Below are 27783 nucleotides of genomic sequence, written 5' to 3' on the forward strand. Positions count from 1 at the left end.
AACGCAACTTGCAATAGCAAGACTCAATTCCTAACACAAGTTTCCAAGAATAAGTACAAACAAAAATGAAAAACTGTATGCCAAGATAAACCCAAGAACCCCCAGAGGAACCCATAGCAGGTAAGAAAAGACAACAAATCCCAGACTACTCACTTTAATTTACAATGCCATGACCCAAGATCTCCAATACATGGAGATTAAATGAAAAAGTAAATCCACACCTCAGAAAGAAGTAGTAAGAAAAGAATAGGGGAATACACGTGTGGCAAAGTGAAGGTTTAGACACCCATCCCATCACCTGGTGCATGTTGGAAATGTAATCCTAGGCATAGAGGTTGATGATTCGCATTAAATGACAACATGAAGGTGTTTCACCTAGAGACCCACACACTCTTAAGCATCTCAGAACGGAAGGACAGGAAGCGAGCTAAGACAGAGAGATACAGAGCATTATGGTAAATCTAATGACCTACATTTTTAACTCCCTGAAGAAACGTAATGTTGTGTATAAAGAACATTGCGCGTGCATGTGCAAAAAGCAGTAAAAGATATTCATAGACTGCACTAGATGTTCTCTTCTTACCCAGCTCACTATACTAAAACTTTTGTTGCCATGTAACTGCAAGGACCAGACTCACATCAATTAAAAATAAGGATAAAATCAAAGCCTTTTTCAATAATAAACTACATAATACACAGTTAAAGAGAAGCATATTAAGTGTAAGGCTTGTAATACAGCTAGTTAATCAAGGCACGCCCAACAAATTCATTAATTTAAACTAAATCTTCGAATGCAATAGCATTAAGTGCGTTTATAAGTTGGCCTACTGGCTTCCACACTTACTGGACAAAGTGAGTCAGGTCAAGTTTTTCGCTAATGTATGAACAGCCTCCATGCCTGGGGATACGTACGGGCAGGTGTGTTTGGCGAAACGCTTACCACAAACTCAATTGGAAAATGCCTTTTTTCAGTTTTCCTAGAAAGTGCATGTAAACGTATATTAGCACACACACACAAAAAAGGAAGGAAAAAAACATGACATCAGCAAAGCCACCAATTACTGCAAGACTTTGATAAGCCTGAGGGCCAAAATCATCCAAATGAAAAAGAAAAAGGGAAAAAAAAGTGGGAGGGTTTTATTGGCATAAAAACATTTTTGGCTCAGCTATGCATTTATTCATGTATGATTCAATGGAGGATTATAACACAAGACTTCCTAAATTAGTCAGCTTTCCTCATAGCACCTGGGAAAAAAAAAAAACATTACAACTCCATCTGGCTCCTAATGATCGTTTGATTGTGCATGCATGCATGTGCGTACAAGATTAAAATAGATCCCGAAAAAGAGAAAGGCACATTAAAGAACGTCTGCATCCATGTCTGTGGTCGTGCTCAGACAAACCATGGAATGAAAGGAATGACCAGTCGGGACGGGTAATGGGTATGTATGCTGTAGCTCGCTTATTTCTCCAGACTGAATGGGTGACAGTGCGCACATATTCCATCCTGCTGGGAGCTGATCAGAGCAGGTAACATTCTTGAAACAGCCACCCAGAATAGAAATGTTCCTGTGGTCAGTAACCAACAGCAACTCCTCTGGAACATTTTGTTACTTTGGCAACATTGTGTTCTTTGCTTATCACTGATACTACTCTGCAGTGTGCACTGATCGCAAAAAGCATTGTGGGTGCACTTTGAACCCACATTCACACTTTAGCAGATGTGAAGATGTGGGCAGAGGATGAAAGGTAGACAGACTCGTATAACTATAATAACTTAAAGGGTTAGTTCACCCAATAATAAAAATTAGCCTGTGTTTTACTCACCCTCAAGCCATCATAGGTGTATAGGACGAATCCATTCTGAGTTATATAAAAAATTGTCCTGGCATTTCTAAGCCCTCTCGTTGTAGTGGGAGGGTGTTTCTGTTCAACAGCGTGCATTCTTAATAAAACGTTCCTCACATGGCTCAGGGGCATAAATAAAGGCCTCCTCTAGCAAATCCATGCTTTTTTGTCTGAAAAATATCCATATTTCAAATGTAATAAACACTTTTCTATAACAAAAATCATTTTAAAGGGGTCATATGATGCTACATTAAGGCTGGGCAAATGTCAAAGATATATTATCGATAATCCCCTTTATAAATATCACGATATCCGATAATATTGCTGCACCCTGCCCCGGGCGAGACAAAATTGCAGACATATTCAGTGTCGAGCTTTGAAGCCTAAGTCTTCATCCATTTCCATCAAAACTTTATAATTTTGTTGCAAATGAATTAGGAATTTATAGTGCTATATCTCAGTTTAATTAAACATAATTATATTGTATACACGGTTTTAAAAAAATCAGCAAAAACATTGCACTGAAATGTGTGCTCAAGAAATTTGCATCTTTTAATTATACCTGTCATGCTTGTGGTTTTTCATCATTATACAGTCTGTTTAAAGAAATATAAAAACACGCAGCGCTTCTTTTTGTCTTTTTTCTGTTTAACTTTTATTAAACTACGTGATCAAAAAGTGATTCAGTTGAGATCAGCGAGATTTAAACATTTAAAGAAATGCTAAAAAACTGCTGCTCTGAAAAAGAGCTGTTTTGGCAGTGTAAAAAAAAAGAGTTTTCATTAAGAGCCCCTAAGAATCATATCAACTTGTGGAAAATGGGCATCCTATGACCCCTTTAAATTAGTGTACAAAAAAACTGATCTAAAAAAAGGATTATACTGGCACTTTGATTTCAATGTATTATATCTTCATATACTGTAATAAGTACAGGATTAGTAGCACAGCGGCTTCTGGTTATTGAGCAGACTATTTTAGGAAATAACAACCCACTCAGACTGACAAAAAATTAATTGGCTAATCACGGTTTCCTTTTTGTTTACATAAAGTTCACACCATGTCCTAATGTGATGTGACAGAATTCCAGTAACACAGTGGTATTATAATTATGTAACAAAAACTAGGCTATACCAAAAGCATTGTTGGCTAAATATATCATTGGAAAATCTGATAATTGGTAAACAAATACATTTTATTTATTTCAAAACCAAGTAGGACAATAATTAAATAATTGTAATTTCATGAATATACAACTAAAAGGTTTCAAATTTCATAAAGTGCTTTCATTAAAGCTTTAGTACAGAGGGTTTCTTGGCAAAGAAAATAAATAAAAATAACCTTATTGACAACAGTAATCTCATAATGATTAATGATGACTTGTAATTTAGGCTGTTGGGTTGGAATTTGTAGAAAATTACATCATTTGCTTTTACAACATTGAATTTACTGTAAAGCTGTTATCGATGAGTCACACACACACAAAATAAAACAGTGTAAGACAATTACCTTCTCAAAAGTAATGATTTACAGACATCATTTTTGTTTTGTCATCTTTTTGGAAGAGGAAAGTGTTTATGTCACTAAGGGAATTCTCTGAAAAATTATGACCTAACATCATATTCATCTGCACTCAAAAGCTCACTCGAAACAAAAACCTGTACCCTATTTTCTTATGTACCACTGTGTGCATAGCAGTGCATACAATAACAATAAAGATGAAATTATTAAAACAATATCCTTCCATGAATAATTACGGTTTTACACTTAAATCATCAAAGAGCAAAATATATTGTACACACCCTTGAAATCAGTTACATCAGGTAATCAAATGGAAAACAGAAAAATCTAAACTTTCACAGGATGAAAACTCAATGAAACCAAATGGTTTTGAAAGGACAAACTAAAAATAAAACAAATTCGAAGTTCTATAATAACATTGCAGTGACAAGCAACTTGTCATGCCAGTCCCACAGGTGCACAGTTCTGCATCAGCCTGAGGTGGACTGTTGATATTAATGAAAGGTGTGCGTGTTTGCACTTCTCTTTCTGGGAGTGGACAGAGGCCGTACATAGCCCGTGTTTTTTTTCTGCACGGCCCATAATAACAGGATTGACCGGAGGACTGAGCTGAGCAGAACTGCACTACAGCGCAATGTTTCAGACACACAGCCCATACCCTTGAAACCACAGATGTTAGTCAGAAATGATGACGCAGGTAACATCTCTTTATCAATCTGACACACAGCCGTCTACATACAGACACAATACATGTCCTTTCACCCAGGTGTGATCTCTGCAGGACCACGAGGGGAATCTCCTACAAATCATGATAACAAGAAACTAAAGACCAGCAGGTTTTTAAGTGAAGCAGGAAAACAACATAAAAGGCCCGAGAAAACTTTTACATGTGGTTTCATATTGGTCTTATGTGATCTCTGATTCTCTCAGACATGTACACCGTGTAAAAAAAAGTCTACCTTTCACACACACAGGTGTTGTATGCTCTACAAATACAGCAACCTTAACATGAAATACTAAAATGCTGCTCTAGCAACATACCAGAACTAGTAACGAAACATAAAACACGCAATAGTCCCCTGACTGTTACTGGCACGATTGCCAAGATTAATACTGCACATTTATCAACTCGAATCCCCACGTGACATCAAGATTCAAGCCATGCTGACATGAATTGTGGGAATCGGTCGTTGGCTTTTCTGAGTGGACATTAGATTAGCATTCACTCAGGCTTCTAGACTATAAAAGTGTGAGGTTTCTATTTTAGGTTTCTCCCTCCTTCTCTCTTTTCCAAGTACTACCGCAGTCCATTCAGCTAAAACACACAGCATCGCCCGCTTCCTCGAACACCAATTCTCACTTTCTCTTCCTGTCTTGCAGCAAGAAAATATATCTCAAAAATCAAAAGAAATAAATAACAACTCGCTTTTTAGATTTAATCTACTAAATCTATTAGTTGACCTCTACTATACACTAGGCTGTGCATGAACTTTGGGTCAGTTTGTCTCTTATGCTCTCCAAGGTTGCATTTATTTGATCAAAACTACAGTAAAAACAATCATATTTAAAATTATTATTACAATTTAAAATAACCTTTTTCTACTTTAATATATTTTCAAATGTCATTTATTCCTGTGATGGGAAAGCTGAATTTTCAGTGTCACATAATCCTTCATAAATCATTGAAATGATTTGGTGCTTAAGAAACTTTTCTTATCATGATCATCAATGTTGAAAATAGTTATGCTGCCTAATATTTTGGCTGAAATGGTAATACATTTGGCTTTCATGATTATTTGACAAATAGAAAGATAAAAAGAACCGTGTTTTTTTAAATAGAAATATTTTGTAACATTATAAACGCCACTTTTGTTAAATTTGATGTGTCTTTGCTAAATAAAACTTTTAATTTCTAGAACTTTTTATCTAAGTCCGTACAAAAGACTTTTTCCTGCAACTCTTCACCTTTCATTAAAAATCTGAAAATTCTGAGCGACCAATACATTTATATACAGTCAAGAAAAACTTAAGAATAAGTACAAAAGAATGTTTTCATAATATATGACATTAAACCTTCAAGGAGAAATCATGTGGCACTACGACAGAACTTATGTGGGACTGACCTTAGACTAACCACATGCTAAAACAAGCAACAAAATACAGACGGATTTCACAAAGTAGGTCAAAGTCTCCAGCATTTTAACTCATAATCATCCCTGGATCCTTGTCAAAAACTCAACTTGGGAAAACATTTGCGAGCTCGCATTTCCAAATGCCTAGGCGTCGGGGACACAAGTGCAGGATTTGAGAAACAGCTTGCATGTCTCTCGCAGTGGGTATGCCATGTGCGGGTTTAGTCAGAGCAAGACAAAAGGCCGTAGCATCCCAGGAGGTAAAAGGTTCACAGGAACCACAAACAGCTCACCAGGATGGAGCAGGATGTGTGTGATCTTAGAGAAGATCCCACCGCTGGAAGAGGTCAGAGGTCACGTAACACTCCTCACACACTAAAACATTAGGACTGACTTTTAAAGTGACAGTTCACTTAAAAATTAACATAGTCAACATTTATTCATCCACATGTCATTCTGAACCGGTATTATTTTCTTTCTTTCTTTCATAAAACATTTAACAGCTGTGTCAGAGGGGAAGATTATCAGTGGGTCTCATATTTCAACAATGGGCCTCATTATGCAGCATTTTATGAACTTTTTAGAACTTGAGAATATAAATCACCATCTAAAATACAGGGCTGGAATGATATAGGGGTGTGTAAATAGTGACAAATTAGAAATACTCTTTAAAGGCAAGGGATTTAGAGGCCTACACAGTTGATCTTCACTTTCTGAAGCGACATCTCACAGTTTGAGAAATTTAGGGAAAAAATGAATAAAACCTCACTTCCTCCATGACAAAAAATGACAAATCAGAGACAGGGTGTTAACGTGAGGAGACAAAATGTCCTGTAAGAGACAGGCAGACTAAGGTGCCAGACATGAAGGGAGACAGACAGACAGGAGAGAACCTTTGCTCTATTTACTACCTGCGTGGCTCATAAAGAGCCAGATAAAACTGTTATAAACAAAGAATGTGACTGTATCTATACTGTGTCTGTAGCTGATTTCGGTTCACATTTTTATGAATATTTGGGAATATTTGAATAAACCATAAATCAGGGAATCAAAAATTGATTGAAAAGGTGCAAAGTCAATTTCCAAAATGTATGAAAAAAATAAATAAAATCATACATGTACTTGAAGTTGATGAATTCAGTACATAAACTTTGATGATGATAATGATGATTTACTAAATAAATTTCCAAGATGTGCATCAAAGAGACCAGGAATGCACTAATATATATACACACACACACACATACACACACACTCACACACATATACATATATATATATATATATATATATATATATATATATATAAAATTATTATTTTTTTTAATGTACGATTTAAGCTAATGTTGCATGTATGTGCTTGTGTCTTTTGAAATGAAACACAGAACATGGTCAGAATTGAGCAGGAAATGCCCCTCCCTACACTTTTATGGGTACAAGTCAACTAATCAAGTGGTGAGAAAGAGAGCAAGAGAGAGAAACAAAAGACAATGCATGCTGCATGTGGTCTGTGTGTACTAAAAGCATCATGACATTTGAACTACCCACCGCATGCAGAGCTTTTTTTCTATTATCGCTTTACATCATCCACGTGGCTTCACTATCTGTCCACGCTCTTCTGCATGCAGCTGAACTTTTTGCTTTGTTGCAAACCTAACCAACATCCTGTTGACTGTTTCAAGAGTTGACCACCTATATGTCACTGCTGCTAGCTGTTCTAGTAATGGGCAAGGTCTGCACAAAGGTATCTTAAAGAAACCTTCAGGATGAAAACACTGGAGCCTCATGACAGGAGGCAGGCTGGGACAAACTGCTGCCTTCAGTGGTGAAAATGCTTCAGATATGCCACAGCTGAATCTGAAACCAATGGAAAACCCCATTTGACGTTCCGCCCAGGGTAAAGGACTAGATCTGGAAACGTGTTTAAGCAGTCAACTTGACCAGACAGCAAAATTATGCGTCATCTGGCCTATCAAAAACCCAAACTACTCAGCGGGACATTCTGATAGAACGGGAACATGATATCCTGTCGAGTGCTCCTCAGAGACTAGATGGGAAGTTTGGGATAGTAGCTCAAAGTGGCATGTTTCTAAACTTGACATAAATTGGAGGAAGCCAGACAGCAGAAAACATCAGTAACTTCACCAAAACCAAACACGCATCGGGCCGTAATTATGAAATACACGCAGAATGCATTGTTCATAAAATCCATTCTAAGATAAATCCGTCCTGATTGCAATCCACTGGGCAAACATCATTCAATATGTAATTATTTACCACAAAAGCAAGATCGTTTGAAGGACTTCCAACTGAAGTTCACAAAATGCAAGTCTGGAAGAGGCCTAAAAAGGGACAATATAAGAGTCTTCTCTGTTTTGACAGGCTCTGAAGCCTGCCGGACGCCTCAGACAGATCGATACACTTCAGAAACAAAAATGTCTGTTCTGAGCACTCGATTTTTCATCTGAGACTGAGCAGGTGTGTGTCACTGTGATATCAGACAGTCTCAAAGAGTCGATTTAGCAGTAATAATTTCTGTTCGCCCTGCCTCTAATCAGGTGAAATTGTGAGCGATCTAGAGCTTCCTTCACCAGTTTGTGTCATCTGCAGGAACCTGATATCATATTTAGAAGAAAAGAGAAAAAGAGAGAGTTACAAAAAAGCAAGCCTGTCAATTCATCATAAATCTTGTTTGGCTGTGTCGTGGCACTACAGTCAATCATTCTTCTACAATTATAATAATCTAAGAAGGAGAAAAACACAATCAACTTGTTCTAAATTTTTAAGTAATTGAAAAGCCCAAATTAGACATTAAAAACGCTCAAAGAGCTTTTCCCAACATAAGCACATGGACATGACAAAATATGATGGAAAGAGACCAGCTGGCTTGGATATACTCATGTAATATGAAAGATGAGGCCCTCAAGAAGCTCATCTTAAACACAATTCCATCAGCAACAAAACTACTGACTCAGTTTCCTGAGATTGACATCACAGGCATAGTTTCATAAATGACTGTACAATCTAAAGACAGCGTACAGTTTATGGTCTAATGTCACAGCCAGACATCTGAATCGGAGAGGAACATATAGCCTCGTCCCTCATGTTGGACTGAGTTGCTCCAAATGTCTGTGACAGCTGCTCATGCAGCAGATGAGAGCTCACGCTGGTGTAGGATTCGCAGCTGGCGAGAACAGTCCATGATAAATGGCCCAAATGTTGAGGACAACTGATTCTCCCAACAACAAGAGATTATTTACATTTGCCCCATACGACATAATAGAGATAGTCTGATAATCAGTTTGATAAACATTTCTACAAACACTTCCACATATTTGGTTAATCGGTTCTTTTGGAATCAGCTTAATTTTATGTAATAATTAGCAAAAGAAATTGTGTTTTTAAGATTAGTACCAATAATGAAACCATTTGTGCAGTCTCTAACAGTGAAGAAGATAGGTAGACAAGCTAAAAGTCATAAATATGAATACGCCATGCCGAGATCAAGGCTATTTTCATGGCGATCTCAGAATTGCACATGGTACCTATGCAATTAACAAAAGGATTCAAATCTACACTAGACAAAAATCTAAAACTAATTCAGGTGATACATTTTAAATAAATCAGTTAAACACAATACTTCACATAAATGTAAGATGTTAAAATAATAATTATTATTTAATTATACATTTAGAAAACAGTAATTGCTATTATCGATAATAATGGTGATACAAATTATTACTGAAATATTAATAATGTGCGTTGTTTTCATATTTGTAATCAACTGATTATTGATATTGTGTCGAAAAGCAGTATTAACAAATATAACTAATTTGGTCCTGCATACCAGTTATTGGCCACGTTTAAGTCATCAAAAAACATAATTTTGTCGATTTCTATACCATAATACGCGTAAAGGCTATTAAGTAGCCTACTTGCTCGCACTTTGTTTCATGTAAGATAAACTTTACACTGCCTTGAAAAGTTACAACACATCTCGATTCTTGAAAAGCTCTTTTGTGGTCTACAGTGTGCACGCTGGGTAATGATGAGACAACATTTTGCTCAGTGCCAAAATGCCATGAACGGCCGATGTAGAAAACAGAAAGGCTGCTAAAACTTAAGCAAATCGTCAAGTCTGACTCAAAACCTGAGAGGCTGTAACCAGTTGATTTCACCAAACACACGCACGCGAGCGCGTTCCAGAGCGGAGCAGTATGGAATCCTGTCCCGCATCGTAACAGTCATGACTGTGGTCAACTTTTGCCTAAACTTACCAGATCGCTTCCTCTCGGCCCCTCGATTCCGGTCCTGCTCTCCTCAGCACTGTTCAGATCAACTTGCTGAAAATATCACATTTGAAGAACAAAAGACGGTCCAGACACCAAATAAAGCACTGGTCTCGCCAGGCTCATTTACACGTCGAGTACGAGTAATACCATGTAACTTTTCTTTTCGGCTCTGCCTCCCTTTCTTCCCCCAGTCTACCCCCACCCCTCCCCTTTCACGGTCCAAAAAAAGTCGCACTTCCGCGATCGGATGACTGGCTGCTTGTATCATGTGGTTTGGCGCCCACGAGAGCGTCCGCACCTGGTTCTCTCAGCGCGCGCCCTTGACCTGTTTTTCTTTTTTTCTGCGATTCACAATTGAACAAAAAAAACATTTTTTTTTTCTTAAACAGGAATTATGAACTCATTCATGGACTTTCCCGGGCATTTATGGACTTTATTGACAAGGAAACTATTTGAAATTATACCTAAAACATACATGCAGGCGACTGTTTTAAATCACATTAACAACAACATGAAGCGAGTTTAAGAACAGTGTAAGTTTTTCTTTCTTTCTTTTATAATAAACAGCAAATAGTTTTAAATTCACGCCAATTAACCTACAAGCTCCAGTTATTAGATGATACAAGATGATATTAGAATTAAAGTTCTCTCCTGATTTAGCCTCATGACTTTATTTACTCGGTGGAACAAAAAGAAACAAAAATAAGGGATGTCAATTTTGGTTTCTTGCATGTAATGACAAGAAATTGTGACTAAATATGTGACCCCGGACCACAAAACCAGTCATAAGTAGCATGGGTATATTTGTATTAATAGCCAACAATACAGGTTAAAATTATAGATTTTTCTTTTATGCTAAAAATATTGGGTAATGTATTAAGTATAGATCATGTTCCATGAAGATATTTTGTAAATTTCCTACTGTAAATATATCAAAACTTAATTTTTGATTAATAATATGCATTGTTAAAAACTTTTTGGACAACTCTAAATGCGATTTTTGGATTTTTTTGCACCCTCAGATTCCAGATTTTCAAAGAGGCTAGTTGCATTTCGACTAAATATTGTAACATCATAACACTTATTAATTTAACTTGTTTTCAGATGATGTATAAATCTCATTTTCAAAAAGAAAAATACCCTTATGACTGGTTTTGTGGTCATGGGTCACATATGTCAAGCCTCAAAATCACAAATAATGTGTTGTAAAAGTGGCCCATACTCTGTATGGCAAGTCATGCCTGTAAAGCTCCAGCAAACAGAATTTGAATGAGGACTTTCACTCAGGTTTAACCCATTTCATTGGTTAAATCTACTGAAGGAATAAGCACATTGTGTTTTGAATCTGAAAAATATTCGCAGCAGCACTTTTTTTCAAATACCTGAAACTGAATTAACTAGGTCAGAGGTTTTTTTTAACAGGAGTACATGTGCAGCACTACTACAGGGGTCTGCACTATATTGCGCAATATATAAATTCAATATGCATTAAATGCAGCATTGTTCAAAAACAGTAGGCTATTTGAACAATGCTAAAGATTAGCTAAACATAGCTTGGTATAAATCATGGCCAGGTGTAAACATATTGAGAAAATTTTGCTTTACTAGGATGATCTAGGAAACTGGGGTCTGTTAAAATACATATGACGCTCAAATGCTCTTTTTTAAACCAGCTTGTTTTAACAAATATAATATGCCCTGTTTCTGTGTTTTAAGAAATAGTTCATATGAATTCAAAGACTGATTCATAACATCAAATAAGTCACCCTCAAATCGCCCCCTACTGACATAACCTTTAGGAAGAGCCAATAAACTAATCGGTGATTGAATGCTTTCAAATATTTCAAAAGATTCGAATCACTAAAATGAATCATTATTCCCACTGAAGCGCTCGAAACGCCGCACGCTGGTGACACCTGCTGGTCAGAACTGTGTAAATGCAACAAAAACTCAATCCGAACATGCATAAAAAAATTTGGCTTGCCGAATAATACAAGTATTTTAGTTTATTAGTTTAATCCATTGATGCAATTAAAAAAATCAACTGATAGAATTACATATGAGGTGCTTGTATAGTTGGTAGGGCTTTTTTTGTTTTGTTTTATGGAGAGCTTGATTAGCCAGGGGCCTGTACCATGATGGTAAATTCAAAGTTACAGGATTAGTTTTGAGTTGACAAACCCAAACAACTCCAATCCAGCTTTGTTGGTACCATGATGCTGATCATCATTTTTCTTTGTCAACTCAGGCTTTGAACCTGAGTTTGTGGAGCAAGTGCACATGAGTGTGTGACTGCAGTGGCAAACAGCCAATCGCATGCCTTTCAGCACAGAGCAAGTGTGATTCACTTCTCGCAAGAGAGCCAGCAAGATTCAAAACTCTTTTCCCAAGGGTTTAGAGATCAAAGAATATGAGGAATATACTGTATAGTAAATGCATTTACACTGTAGTGCTTGTTCACGAAAGAGGACAAATAAAATAAATTATCTTGCTCTATTAGTGCAGTCACAAGTGAAACTTTTGAAGTTAGTTTATATAGTTGATCACATAATATAGTTGATATATTTTTAAAGCATTTTCTATTGTTTCTACCACTTATGTATATTACATATGATCTGTATATATTAATATTCATTTAAAATAAATGCTTTATAATAATTACCCTGCCCTGGAGCAGGTTAGCTGTGCTGTGTAAGTGGCAATGAACGCTGCTGAAAGCCGAGCCACTTAAATTGTACCTAAAAAAAAAAAAAAAAGAAAAAACAGGATTGGTGCAAACTAAACAGAACTTTTCCTGCTAGACAGCTGGGACCTGTACCATGATAGTAGCTGAAGAAATTCAAAGTTACAGGATTAGTTTTGAGTTGATAAAACTAAACCTCTCCAATCCAGCTTTTTGGGAACCACGATGCTGTTCATCAACTTTCTTTGTCAACTCAGGCTTTAAACTTGAGTTTGTGGAGCGCGTGCACAGAAAATCATGGGATTATGGTACGTTTGTATTCCACACCTACCGCGGTTCTTTTTTGTAAAAACAGCTGTACAGCTGTTGAATTCAAGCGTCTTTTTTCCTTTGGCTACAGTGAAATCAGATGGTGAAAATGCTGGCTGCAGTCCCTCTCGATGAAGGGCAATCCGCCACAGGTTTCATCTTTCTGGATCGTGCCAGGGCAATGTGTGTGAAAAGTCAAACTTTGAAATTTTCGCCATGTTATCTCTACTTCCAGTCTCTTTGAGTTTGGTTTAATACTTCTGTTGGCAAATTGTGCTTTGCTTTTCCTTATAAAAACAATAATAGATCAGTCTGGTCACTATTTCAGCAAGACATTGTTACTTTACCACCTGTGACCGCTTACTGGAGTAATGAAGTTGTTAATATTTGTTGGAAAAAAGTGTGGATGCTTCAACATCTTTTTTTTTTCTTTTTTTTTTTTACCAATAAAGTAAAATAGATTTCTTTTAAAATAATTCATAAATGCTACCCTGCAAATCAATACATTAAAAAAAAAGTTCAAAAATGATATTTCCTCCAGAACTGAAAAAAAAAAACGCTTGAATTCAACAGCTGTACCTAAGCTGTTTTTACAAAAAAGAAGCGCGGTAGGTGTGGAATACAAACGTACCCCACCCAGCAAAAACTCGTTGAAAAGACGTCGAAAAGACGTCATTGGCAGTCGTCTAAACAACGTTAAAATTTAGTTGAAAAGTGAAAGGTGAAACGACGTCTTTTTCATGTCGTCAAAAAGACGTCTATAAATAGACGTCCAAATTACGTTTAAATGTGGTTGAAAAGTGAACGGTGAAAAGACGTCTTTTCCAGACCTAATTACAACCATGAATTATTTGTCATATTCCTAATTAGTGAAAATAAGACAATTCACAGTATATTGACACATTTATTGACACATTACATCTTTCATGTAAAATCTTGATCACATCTTAAGCTTCTTTTGATTAAACAGACCGTAAAAACTGTAATATTGTGAAATATAACTACAGAAATAATTGTTTTCTATGTGGATGCATTGTAGAATGTAATTTATGCCTGTAAACTGAAATTTTTAACACAATTACTTCAGTCTTCAGTATTACATGATCTTCAGAAATCATTATAATATACTGATTTGCTGCTCAAGAAACATTTCTGATTATTATCAGTTTAAAACCGTTGTGCTGCCAAATATTTTGTGGAAACCATTACATTTGTCCATATTTTTTTAATAGACCTTGCAAAAGAGTAGTATTTATTTAGATTTTTTTTTTTAATCAATTTAAAAGGCTTTACTATAAACTTATCAAATTAATCCATGTTTCTGTATAAATATATTTTTTCAAGACAAATAAACTATGACCAATTATAACCACATTAGAACAACCAAAAATTTTAATTCTGTCATTAATTACTTACCCTCATGTTGCCCCAAACCCATAACACCCTTTTGTGCAGAACACAAATTAAGATATTTTTTTAACAGATGCCTTGTGTACTAAAAAAAACAAACAAACAATAACAACAGCAAAAATAATCTATTCAGAAATTATGACTCCCCAATGGATTTTCACAAAAGCACCAAAAGCGCCAGCTCTCACGCCAATGCAACACTGATGCATCATGGTGCTTGTGTGAATGTGTTATTTTATATAAAGAAAATAATCTCAGATTTCATTAAAAAGTTCCGCATTTATGTTTCAAGGATGAACAAAAGTCTGGTTTGGAACAACATAAAGGTGAGTGAGGAAAATCTTTGGTTAAACTAACACATTAGGTAAATGGGGTTCCCACAGGGGCACCAGTAGATCTCTGCCTGATCTCTGATCTTCTGCTTCTTCTGCTCCTTCCTCCATCCCAATTCTGGATTAATGAGCCACGGCAGATGTTTCCACTTTGAATGCTTTAGCCTCGCTCTTTTTTCTGCAGCATCTAAAGTGAGAAAGAAAACCGTAACTAAAATGTAAATTAATAATAAAAAAACAATGTTTGTCCAAAATGTACAAATTAAAGTGTACTCATTCTTTATGAGGGATTATTAACTAATCAGTATGTCAGGGGTTGTCAGCTCTGGCCATTAAGGTGAGACTTAGGTCTCTGCAGAGTAAAAGTGGGCGTTTATGACTTTGTGGGTGTTTTCAAACTGCTGGGTGTTTCTAAATCATGCAATCAAAATGATCCCCCTTACCTAAACCCCACCCTAAACCTACCGTCACTATGATGTCAGCCAATCAGGTATCATGGTCTAAAAACACCCTGATCTGGTAACTCCCATTACTTTAGTACAGAGACATATGCTTGGATTAAGGTCCACTGTCATGCAGAGTTTACGTCTCAATCAGCTTCACAGTTTGCCAAGTTGTGAATATATTGTGTACACAAATGTAGGTACTGGTAAGCACTGTGGCTCACTATACACTGGTGACTATCTCTGTCCTCATTGTACAACATCACTACTGACATTAATGCACAACAATAAAACTGATATCTTACTTTAATGCTATTTACAGCACATTATGATGAATACTTTATTACATGTATGTGCAAGATTTAATTAATAAATTAATTGGAAATGTTTACTAGATTAGACATTACCTGTCTAGTGATATGTTTATGCTGAAATATATTATTGGTTTGTGTTTTAAAATCTATTACGTGTTTTCTTATAGCGAATTATCAGTGCACCGTAAAATGAAAATAGTGATTGAGGCAGCCCTTCACCACTGAGTACTGAGCAACGGACCTGAGTGAAACACACCCAGTGTTTACGTCCACACCTGATCACACTCACCTGTCTGTGACTTATAGTTAGCAAAACTGAAGACCTTGATTAATGTGTTCAGGTGCACTGCACTAGATTGGTGCAAAACTCTGCATGTAAGTGGACCTTGTGAGACAATGTTGAGATCTCCTGCAATATGTTCTGAACATTCACTATAAAGAGACAGAATGACTTACAACACTGGTGTCCAGTCCTGGGCTGGAGGACCACCGTTCTGCAGAGTTTCTGCTGATCCTTGATCGGCTGCTCAGGTCTGCTTAACTGGGGTTGGAGCTTAATTATGAATAAAGAGAAGACAACCAATATTATAATGTTAAAAAGTTAAACAACGTTAAATAATTTGATCCATAAATATGCACAACATCTGAAAATGCACAAAGATGAGAAGAAAGAACTTTCAACATTGAAAAATAAGAAGCAATATTAAATCACACATGCATTTTCTTTTCTTCTTATTATTCCTCTTGCAATAAGTTTATTCACAATTACCTTGTGGTTTATCAATGATTTTCAGTCTCTGAAATAGAAAAGATCCATCAATGATGAACTATTATTTACCCCGTTTATATCTGCGAGGTGTTCATAACACATTTTACCAGTGTGTTAAGATCAGTAATTATGACTGTCGAATGTCAGACTTGACTCAATGTATTCTGCCCCCAAACATATGATTAGACTATCAGTCGAATATCGGCAAGATTCAAAAATTCTGATTCAACTATGAAAAACCTTAGTCAAGGACACCCCTAGTAATTTCAAATATTACTATTTTACTGTATTTTAATCCAATAAATGCAGCAGTGGTGAGCATAAAAGATTTATTTTAAATACATTTTTAAATAATATTTTCTATTTCTCTTCCACCTTTATTTGATCCTCTAACTTTAACACTCACTATTCTAATTCTATTCTTAAAAAAAATCTAACTACCTTTCTAATCTTTTTGTATTATATTTTCTTTACATTTATTATGCAATTGTGTGTATGTGTGTGTGTACGAGTAAAGACCTCTAACTAGCTTGTTCTACTCTTTTTTTTAATTCTGTTTTCTCTTTATTTATTATATTATTTAAAATCCCATGCTATGTGTACCGTGTTAAGCTAACTGAGACTTGTTATAGCACTATAACATTGCTTATATATCATTGCTCTTGTTTTTGATTGCTTCCACTGTCTTAATCTGTAAGTCGCTTTGGATAAAAAGAGTCTGCTAAATGAATAAATGTAAATGTAAATACATGATAAATCTGACCCTTAAACGTTTGAATAATAGTGTATGTCTGAGGTATTACTTACTAGTTATATGTTTCATAATGTCTAAAAATGTTCTTCAGCTGGATACAGGCACGGCCATCAGCATGGAAGAATCTAGAACATAAACAATCTGTCATTCTGTCAATCTGTCTAAGCCAACAATATTTATTATACAATGCCATGTTTATTATAAATAAACTATAGCAGAGGTGAAATGCAGAAAAGAAAATTAATTTACAGATTATACAAAAAAATTAAAAGAATAATAACAGAATTTAAAGTTTTAGGTTTACTAATCGATTAATACTCTTACAGTGTGGACATCAAAATAACTAACATGCAAACAAACACACACACACACACATTATGAAAATATTATATAAACACACACATATATAAGAAAATTACAGATTCATGCTGATGTAGGCGAAATATATTGTGAAAAATGCACATAAAGTTACCTCTTGTAGTTAGCATTACAGTTGAGATGCTAACGGACTTTTCATGAAGACACTGACCATTTCTATAAACTACATTTTCAACGAAAGCGTGTCATTTACTTGAAAGAAAGTTTCAGGGACACTTTTATGTAACATTTGTGTAATTTAGGGATTAAACTTACCTGAAATTAGTGAAAACAACCATGAGAGACAGCGTCTGTTCAGCTGCTTGACGGTTGAGCTGAGCCCCGTTTCCATGGTGACTCCAGTACAGCGCGTGACCATCAAGTGTTTTCAAAATATATTTAAATATATTTAACAGTGCGATCAGACATGATGTCTAATTTCTTCACTAGTTTATGTTAATGGCTTTGTGGTGCGAAATAAAAGTGTTTTTTTTTTCTGCTAAATTTGGACTAAAGCACATTTACATCTATTTTTGGGCTAAATTAAATAAAAAAAAAAAAAAAAAAAAGACGTTAAATGTCGCTTTTTGGGCTTAATTTGGACCAAATCCGACGGACCAAACGAAGACCAATTTTCAACGTCGCTTTTTGGGCTTAATTTGGACCAAATCCGACGGACCAAATGAAGACCAATTTTCAACGTCGCTTTTTGGTCTAAAAGATGGCCATGACGGGCCGACTTGATTTAGACCAGAAAACGACGTCCAAATGACGTCTGGTGCTGGGTGGGACCATAATCCCACGATTTCCTGTGGACAAGATATGGATCTCAGGGGGCGATCTAAGTTAAAGGTGAAAAAGTTTTGCAACGGATGCTGCATCATGGATTTCCAGTAGCACTATATTGTATTTAGTATGCTGTGTTTAGACTTCCGAAGTGAACATAATATTACACATGGCGTTTTCATTAAAAACTCACATTTAAATATTCGAAATATTGCTTTGTGTCAAAGCTGCTTTCAAGTGGTCATATGACTAACTGCAGAAGAAAACCACGCTGATTTTACATAAATCGTTTATCATTTGTTCAAAGAGACAATTAAATGTAGCATACACAATTTACATAGATAAATTGTGTTACATAAATAACATATTTTGTAAAGGATATCTGCAAGTCTGCTTTCACATCCCGGGGAAGTTCCGGCCCTCTTTACGCTGATTGGTTAGTTTATTAAGGAAGCAGTGCAACGTCTCGTATCGATTGGCCAAGAGACGTCACGTGAAAGGAAGAGTGCAACCAAGTGTTATTACTGATATGTAACTGGCGGGTGAGTTCTCGACCGTGAGGACAGCTTTTAGAAAATAGTATCCCGATTCTGTATAATATATGCGTTTGCATTAGCTAGTATCAATGTTTACGACTGGTTTGCTTATAGCTTATAGCTTTCACGACACGGGCATGCGTAACACTTGGGACCTCGTTCGTGTCAGTACCTTGAGATCATGGTGACTGTACAGTCTGACCACATGTAATCTAATCATTGTTTTGCCTGACTTACTCTAGAATGAGATTAGTGCTTCACTGAATAGTATTTATTTGGCAACGAAATCTGGACTAAACGCAGGATTCAGTTTCGTGCCTTCCAGGTAAACTATTCTGCCAACAAACGTGTGTTTTTGCTTAGGATAAATTAGACATTTCCATGCATATCCAGTTGCTTTGTTAAAACAGATAAGATAAATCAACTTGGATGAATATGCAGACACAAGAATGTTTTTTTTTCTTCTTTTTTTTTTTACTGTCATGCACTTTTAGTTTCTTTGTAAACGACCGTAATAAACTAATTTAGAAAATGTGTTTTCAGGACTCTTAAAACTTCGCAATAAGTTATTTGTATTGTCTCAAATGTTCTGTTGACTTTTAACAATGAATGTATTACCTTGCTCGTTTGTAGGGCTGCACAGTTTGGTCAGTTTTTCTGATGTGTGTGTGTGTGTGTGTGTGTGTGTATAATATATGAAAATAATAATGTATTATCATCAAATCAAGTATGAAGGCAGCAAGAAATGTTGCTGTTACAGTATTTCACTAGAAAAATATTATTTAAAGAAAACTTTACATTTTTTATTTGACATCACTGCTGTAAAATTGCAACACTAATATGTATGGTGTTAATTTATTCATTTTCAGATGTTTACAAAATTTTTAAATAAAATAAAAAACAGGTCTCAAAGCCTCTGTTTGTTGACAAGTGCCTGTTTATAAGCACTTCTTATTGCAAGTTTGGACAGTTTGGTGCATATTGCCTTTTTAAATGCGTGTTATAAATAATCCTAAAACATTCAGAGGTGAGATTGTGTGAAACACATTTATCTTGAATCAAGATCCCGGAAACACAGGATCATGAACTGCTTGTGTGTAAATGAATGCCGTGCTAAACCCTGAAACATTTAGCGCTCGTATTTATTTAATTAGACTGGGTTTTGCCATTGAACCATCTCACAGTTTTGGTTTAATTACGATCACCCATGGAGTCCTAAAGAGTTGTTTTTAACTGAAAGTACATTTTGGTTTCATGTTTATATATGTATATAGAAGATTAGAGATATTGAGAAATTTAGATTTGTCTTGAAAATAAACTCTTTTTTTATAGTTTTAAAAGTCACATAAAGATGTTGACTTTTATTTAAAGATGTTTAAAAGTTTTATTGCTCAGACTTTTGTGCTTGTTCCCAACAGACCCTCTCCATCTGTCTCTTCCTTTTTTTTTCCTTTGCCTTTCTCCTGTGTCATCATTTTGATCTGAATGCAGCAGGCTTTGCCTCGGATTAGTAGAGTAGCTAAGAGGGTTCAGCGAATTGCAGCCCAAATCATCCCAATGGCTCAGAACTGCAATTCATCCTCCACGCAGAAAGACGGTGCTGTTACAGCAGCTATTCTCATCATAGGAGATGAGATCCTCAAGGTAATTTACTAAAGCTGTTGATTATAGTCACAATTAACAGTTTATCTTGTATATGTTCATATTTTTCTGACCATTGATGGCTCTATTTGGATTTTGTATAACTTTTGTCCAACCATTGACACATGCAGGGAGGTTTCCACTAGGTCGCAATAAATTATCTCTTCTAGAATCATTAGAACGCAATATTTGAAAAACTTTTGGTTTGTGTGCTCACATTGCAGGGTCACACTGTTGACACTAACAGTGCCTTCTTGTGCCGTGGACTTCGCAAGCTTGGCGTCACCGTAGAGCGAATCACTGTGGTCCCTGATGTCCAGGAAGTCATTGCTAAAGAAGTGGCACAGCTTTCCTCCTCTGTTACTCACCTCATCACATCCGGTGGCATCGGTCCCACCCATGACGATGTCACTTTCGAGAGTGTTGCTTTGGCATTTGGCGAAGGCCTGCATGCTCACCCTGAACTGACAAAACTAGTAGAGGGGTTCTTTGGCCCGGTCACTTCCAACAGTGCCCAAATGAAGCTGGCCATGGTTCCCATTTCTGCCAAACTCAATTTTGGCATAGACCCTCAGACAGGCCAGCGAAATCGCTTCCCACTAGTCAGTGTCCACAATGTATATATATTTCCCGGCATCCCCTCTCTGCTGGAAAAATCTTTCAGTGGCCTTACCCATCTGTTTTCAGGTTCTGGTACCACCTTTCACACCCGTGAGGTGTTTGTGAATGCGGATGAGACCGATATCGCCCAGTGTCTAACAAAACTGCAGGCAGGTTGGGGCAAGCGCGTCTCTCTGGGCTCTTACCCAGACTGGCTTAGTAATTATCACCGCGTCCGATTGGTTTTGGACTCTGACAGTGCAGAAGAGGTGGAACGGGCAAGAACTCAACTGATAGAAGAGCTGCCTGAAGGATCCGTGGTTCCTCTTGTCACGGACCCAGTGTCAGTCGCAGCTGAAGAGGTGTACGCACTCTCGAAAAGTGGTGAGCTTCTTTATAACCATATTTGAGTGCTGTTGTTGGTGTCAGTTACATGTATTTGATCTTGACCACGTTAAATCTCAGTTTAAATCAGTTGAGAGCTTCCTTGTTAAGCATGTATACCTAATATATTACAGAGACCGTGCTGGGGAAGAAAGTAGCTGCAGCATTGGGGACCATTGAGATGGCACTGGAGAAATACTCGACTAATGAAATCTGTGTTGGCTTCAATGGTGGCAAGGACTGCACAGCTCTACTGCATTTATATTATGCTGCTCTGAAACGGTAAGAAGACTAAAGTAAAGACAAAGTCTTAACCAAAAAGCCAGCATGTGACCAAATTAAATTACAGTTGGCATAATTTTGCATAGTATGCCTTTTTTTTAAAGGTGTAGGTCACCCAAAAATTGTGGATTCAAAAATTCTATTATCAGTTTCTTAGCCTCTAGTTATTCCAGTTTCTTGCTTCTGTTGAACACAAAAGAACAGTTGTTGGTATCCATTGACTTCTATAGTATGGAATAAAATAATGGAAGTCGATGACCACCAGCTTCTGTTTAGTTGCCAGCATTAATATAATGAATAAATGTTAACACGTATTAAATGTATTTAAATATTGTGGGAAGTGGGATGTCATGGCCTAGTGGTTAGAGAGTTTGACTCCTAACCCTAGGATTATGGGTTCGAGTCTTGGGCCGGCAAAACCACGACTGAGGTGCCCTTGAACAAGGCACTGAACCCTCAACTGCTCACCAGGCACCGCAGCATAAATGATGCCCACTGCTCCGGGTGTGTTTTCACGGTTTGTGTGTGTTCACTGCTGTGTGTGCACTTTAGATGGGTTAAATGCAGAGCACGGTATGGGTCACCATACTTGGCAGTGTCACGTCACTTTCACTTTCTTTTTTTTAATAAAGAAGTAATCAAAACAAGTGGCATTTGTTTTTAAAGGTAAAGTTTACTCTAAAAATTAAAATTTGTCATCCTCATGTTGTTACAAACCTGTAAGGCTTTCTTTATTTTGTTGAATACAAAATAACTTTTTCCCTCATGGGCTCCACCAAATCTACACTGCCTTTAGTCGCTTGGACAACAAATAGACATTTTTCTAAATAAATGCTTTTATGTTCCACAGAAGAAGTTAAGCCATGTTTGGAAGTAAATGAAATGAACTATCCCTTTAGGACAGCACAAGCATACCTTCAAAAATGTTTTACATGAATAGATGCTTGTTTTAAGTTCCGGTTGTCAAAAGCTAGTTACACATTCAGTTGAGAGATAAGTTCACTTCCAGAATAAAAATTTCCTAATGATTTACTCACCCCAGTGTCATCCAAGATGTTCATGTCTTACTTTCTTCAGTCCCAATGAAAGCAATTAATGTTTTTGAGGAAACCATTGCTAGATTTTTCTCTAAATAGTGGACTGCAATTTCAGAGGAGCTTAAAAAGGGTTCTACACGACCCCAGTAGAGGAATAAGGGTCTTATCTAGCAATATCTGATCTGTATTTTTCTCAAAACAAAAAACAATTTGATATACATTTTAACCATAAATGCTATTTTGCACCAACCTGAAGTTTCATATACATCCATCTCTCTCTCTCTCTCTCTCTCTCTCTCTCTCTCTCTCTCTCTCTCTTTCTCTCTCACTCAGGCGGTATCCAGATAGTAGAGACAAATTGAAAGCTCTTTACATTCGAATTGTCTCTCCTTTTCCCGAAATGGAGAGGTTTTTGCAGGATACAATCAAAAGGTAAGACAAGTTGCCTTAATAAAATTGTAGTACTGCAGTTATTTAAAGTAGGAGATAACAAATATCTGGAATGCTTTTTTTCTTCTCTTGAGTAGGTAAATCACAGACTGGATTGTCTGGCATTTCTCCCAGAACTTTTTGCCTGCATCAGAAACCAGCATATGTAAACATATGATTTAGTTAGGTCTGATTCAGACAATTATTTTGACAACATTTCTGAATTGCATTTTTACGACTGTTACACAAATGTTAGAATCACCAGTCCTGCTTGTTTATCCACATACGATATGGGATCTGGCACCAGTTAGTAAGCGAAATGTCTTAACCAAATCACTTGAGTGAGACTTTCAAGGGAGATGTGCCATCTGTAAGCAGTAACAGCCTCTGACAAACCAGCTGCAGTCTGTTCCTTAACCGTGATGAGTGGAACATGGGCCCAGGCCTCATTAATTCATCAGTGTCCATCAAAGCTTCATAGGTGTAATTATTTGGCACTCTCTTCTATAGATATGACCTGGAGCTGTTCTCAGTGGAGGGCAGTATTCAGCAGGCTCTGCATGAGGTCCGGGAAAGGAGGCCAGATCTACAGGCTGTTCTGATGGGAACGAGACGGACCGACCCTTACTCGCTCACACTGACACCCCTCTGTCCCACAGACCCTGGCTGGCCGGAATACATGAGGGTCAACCCACTGCTGGTGAGGGGGAAAGAATATATATATTTTTTATACTTAGATATATATTCTTAGACACACACACACACACATTTATAGAGTTTTCCTGCTGGTTTAAGAAGTGCATACTAGCCATCCTCCTGCTACTTGTCTTTGTTTTAAAAAGCAGACTTAATATTTATATATTTCGGGAGACGATAAACACATGAAGCTTGGTACTGCACAGCTTATATTTATCAAGCAGTAAAGTCCTTCCCTTGCCCAAAACAAGCAGTCTGAGAAAGGACTGTTGGGACAGCAGAACTGCCCTGCCACAGACAATACGGAGAATAAAAATTTTTGACTGATACTTCTCATTCATTATTCATGATACATTTCTGACACTTATGATTCAACAACAACAGCTTGTTGTTACGCCATGTCTTGTCGATACGTCATTTCTGCATCATTACACAACTTTCCAGTTTCTGTTTTCAATCCGGTCAAGTGTATACATGTCCTATTGAACGGATTAGAAGACGTTTAAACCACCCCTTACAATCCAAAATTAATTTATAATCGGAAATGGCCAAATTCGTTCTGATTGATGTGGTTACATTTAACTTTATTAGTTTTTATTTGTAGATGATTATATCTAAAACAAAAAGAAATTAAATTGGGTTTTATTTGACAAAATGTTATAACATGATACAAAAATAGTCCAAAAAGACTCATTCATTCGCATTTCAAAACTCTCAAGATAAAATACACAAAAAAGCCATCAGCTTATTTCCATTGTGGTCCCCAGTATTTAAAAAAAGGGATGAATAAATTACAAATGGAGTACAATCAACATCAATTTCAGAACTCACCACACAAACTTTAAAACATCAATGATAAAACAATTATTTGTTTAACTTCCCTTCTAACAATACTATCATATTGTTTCTCTTGAATACATCAAGAGATGTATAGTGTAATGTGTAAATATACATATACATATACATGTATATACACATATAATCACAGAGACAAACAAAAAAGATGCAAAGAAACAAAACACAGGTTTCCACCTATCTTCCCACCATTCCTGTAGTGTCTAAACTGACTCCACAGTCAGTAAATCACTGTCATGTCTCCCACTCACTCTCATGTAAGCTGGCAGCAGAAACAGGCGAGAGATGGTGAATGATGATGAATGAGGCTCTCCAGGATCATTACACAGCAGCTCCCTCGTCCCAATCAGTGGCGCTTATGTAAAAGACACGGCAGTACAGCATGTTCTCAGAATAACAAATGACCCCGAATCCTTGTTACTTCTGAATGTTTGCTTCATATTCCCATCTCTTTCCCTGTCTGTAGGAATGGACATATCATGACATCTGGTCTTTCCTCAGAACCCTGTATGTGCCCTACTGTATTCTGTATGACAAAGGGTGAGGTGCTTCTCTTCACAATCGGTCTCACTCATGAAATTAGATTATCTTCATGGTTTGCTTATGCTGTTATCTATATTTCCTCATAGATACACTTCTTTAGGCAGTATGGATAACACATGCAGGAATCCATCTCTTAAGGTGGTGGACGAGAGAGGGGTGTCTCGCTACAAACCTGCCTACAAGCTGGAAAATGAGGAGGAGGAGCGCAACTCAAGGGCATGACTGACATCTTAGACATCCTTATTTTTTGTATTAGAGGCAATCAATGAAACGTGCAACTGAGGACATTTTTAAGAAGGAACTGAATCTAAACTACACTATCAGAAATAGTTCTTGTAAAAGCCTGTGGTTTGTGTTGACCTACTGTCTTTATGTTGGGTGCGTAGAAAAGTGAGAAATGTAACTGTGTGCTGTTTTTAAGATTTATATTAAAACAATAGCCTATCAAAGTGTATTGTTCTTTTTCATATCAATTTTGGTTATATTGTAAACAATCATGACTTGTTTTTTGTATCTTTGAGAAAAGTGTGAGTAACTGCGGGTGGTTTTTCCATTTTAACACATCATCAGGTCCGCAACTGCCAAGTTATTATGTTAGATAAAAGCTCTATCTAGTTAAAATAATTAGGTTTTAAGTGACTTGTAAATTACGTATTGCTTCAGTTCATGCAAACAAATGTTGATGTCTGGAGAGCAGTCTACAAAAAGCGGACATCATCATCTTCATTCACTGAGAGTCAGCGCCCCAGTTAATGAAATGCAGTGGAGGTTTCCGGCCTCACGGGTGCGATGTAGTCACGTTGTACATTTAAAATTGCGATTACATTAGTGTTAATCTAAGACCATAAAGTTCCTCCATCTAGACATTTGTCAGCGTTCTGGTAACAGGAATCGATGCAGTGTATTCTCATAAAGCGACTCGCTCATGGACGCGTTGCACCAGCAGCACCATCTTTATGTTCTTAAGACGATTTAATTCATAAGGATAGTTATTTATTAATAGTTAGAAATAGCATCAATATGTAATTAATCGAAATAAATAGAAAGATTTGATAATTTTGTTTGCAGCACACAAGTCAAAGAAGCATAAACATGGTTTAAGCTTTGCTTGGGAAAGCAGGGTTTAAAAGTAAAAAAAAAAAACCTTCTGTAAGGGTTATAGGTTATTTATAATTATTGGTATAAATACAAATAAATAACCAAGTTATCGTTTGTGCATATCCTGTTATTCATGTTGTTTTTTCAGCAATACTTTGAACAATACCATAAATTTAACTGAATAATTCAGTCTCACTGCATTGTAACTGTTGCTATGTTGTGACACGTTTTCAGGTTTACAGTGTTGAATGTTAATGCCTTTCACCTCTCTCCAGGGGCGTAGATTACGCGGGGGACGTGTCCCCCCCCCACCCCCCACTTTTATCATCACAGAAATTCGTCCCCCGCACTTTTTCGGGCATATGTGTTCGTATAGAGGTTTTCAATAAATGGTGTGAATAAATATAGATTTAAACTCAAAGAGACAGGATAGTCTGCGCATGACCTGAAGGCGAGATGAACATCACAGAGCGCGTGTGTTTCATTCATACTCGAAGCCGGAGGGCACACTCGCGCACAGGAAACTCCTAATATGGACAACAGCGTCCAGCTATCGCTGCATGAAAACAGTTGTTTTCGGTTTTGTTTTTTTCAAGTCCAAAAAAAATCTCCAGCAGGTGACAAAGTATATGAACAATGCAGTGCTAATTGACATAGCATTTATTGCAGTATATAAACTATTCTGCCTTATTATGTGATAACAATTGTTTGTAGTATATAAACAAATCATTATTATTTGTTTTTGTTCAGCAGTTTTGCAAGAAAACTGAAACTAAACTGAAACTGAAATCTTCAGAAGAAATCTTCTAAGCCAATTAAAATCTAGAAATTAGAGAAAATTCTGAAATAATTCTGATATTCTGATTTGCTGCTAAAAAAAGAAAAAAATTGTATTATGATAATGTTGAAAACAGCTGAGTATAATTTTTCTTTGATGAATAGACAGTTCAGAAGAACATGTAAAATTATGTCTTTATCATCACTTTTGATCAATTAAAAAAAATCCTTGCTAAATACAAGTATTAATTTCTATCATTTATTTAAAACAAAAAAACTAAAAAACAATTGAGATAAATGCTGATCTGTGGATCCTTCAAATTATTCATCAAAAAATGCTGAAGAAAATGTACTCCTCTGTTTTAAATATTGATAATCAGCAAATTAAGATTGATTTCTGATTAATGTGACACTGAAGACTGGAGGAATGATGCTGAAAATACACCTCTGATCACAGGAATACATTACATAAAAAAAATATTCAAATAGAAAACAGTTATTAATAGTAAAAATATTTCACAATATTACTGCTTCTGCTTTACTTTGGACGAAATAAAGGAAGGCTTCGTGAGCAGAAGAGACTTCTTTCAAAACTATTTTAAAAGATTTAAAAAATCTGTTAAAAAACTGTTGACTAGTAGGCTATATAGATTACAGAAATGTTATATCGTAATGTGTGTATATATATATATATATATATATATATATATATATATATATATATATATATATATATATATTTGTGTGTGTATGTGTGTGTGTGTGCGTGTAACTTCTGTCCCCCTCACTTCTGAAAAGATGGCTACGCCCCTGCCTCTTTCTGTAAATTTATTTGTCAATAAGAAATATTCCATTTCAGTTGATTCATTCAAATTACTTTGCCAAGATACACAGTCTTTTTTTTTTTTTTTTTTTCATGATTTAGATTTTCTAAAAATACAATTATTGGTCCGGGGGC

The 27783-nt window shown here is 36.3% G+C and overlaps 2 protein-coding genes and 1 long non-coding RNA gene across 12 annotated transcripts in view; 1 reads left to right on the forward strand and 2 right to left on the reverse strand.

Moving 5' to 3' along the window:
- The window catches only part of shc1 (SHC (Src homology 2 domain containing) transforming protein 1), a 35273-nt gene extending 25264 nt beyond the window's left edge, over positions 1–10009 (reverse strand). For 2 of the 4 annotated variants that reach the window (XM_052579059.1, XM_052579057.1), the window contains exon 1: positions 9776–9989. The gene's annotated coding sequence lies outside the window, so the exon portion shown is untranslated. Of the gene's footprint in view, positions 1–9775 lie in introns of all 4 variants that reach the window. The other 2 variants (XM_052579058.1, XM_052579056.1) reach the window with 2 other exon arrangements.
- A 56-nt stretch (positions 10010–10065) lies between these two features.
- Positions 10066–25399, forward strand: flad1 (flavin adenine dinucleotide synthetase 1). Of its 7 annotated transcripts, XM_052579065.1 has the most exons (9): positions 18446–18489; positions 18726–18808; positions 19975–20127; positions 20349–21108; positions 21243–21390; positions 22761–22859; positions 23367–23556; positions 24874–24947; positions 25037–25399. In XM_052579065.1, exons 3-9 carry the CDS (start codon positions 20041–20043, stop codon positions 25170–25172), a joined length of 1494 nt encoding a protein of 497 aa, XP_052435025.1. In that variant the 5' UTR covers positions 18446–18489; positions 18726–18808; positions 19975–20040; the 3' UTR covers positions 25173–25399. The 7 variants fall into 7 exon arrangements, with proteins under 7 accessions (XP_052435022.1, XP_052435026.1, XP_052435025.1 ...); XM_052579062.1 differs by lacking the exons at positions 18446–18489; positions 18726–18808 and adding an exon at positions 10066–10323 and having other exon boundaries at positions 19902–20127; XM_052579066.1 differs by lacking the exons at positions 18446–18489; positions 18726–18808 and adding an exon at positions 10067–10323.
- Positions 13673–17681, reverse strand: LOC127975205 (uncharacterized). The gene is made up of 6 exons (XR_008157451.1): positions 17438–17681; positions 17277–17345; positions 16858–16929; positions 16051–16078; positions 15738–15834; positions 13673–14711 (listed from the first exon to the last, which is right to left on the reverse strand). It is a non-coding gene; the product is annotated as an uncharacterized LOC127975205 (long non-coding RNA).
- Positions 25400–27783: the final 2384 nt, after the last annotated feature.

This window comes from Carassius gibelio, chromosome B16 (genome assembly GCF_023724105.1).
Source record: "Carassius gibelio isolate Cgi1373 ecotype wild population from Czech Republic chromosome B16, carGib1.2-hapl.c, whole genome shotgun sequence".
Taxonomy (NCBI): domain Eukaryota; kingdom Metazoa; phylum Chordata; class Actinopteri; order Cypriniformes; family Cyprinidae; genus Carassius; species Carassius gibelio.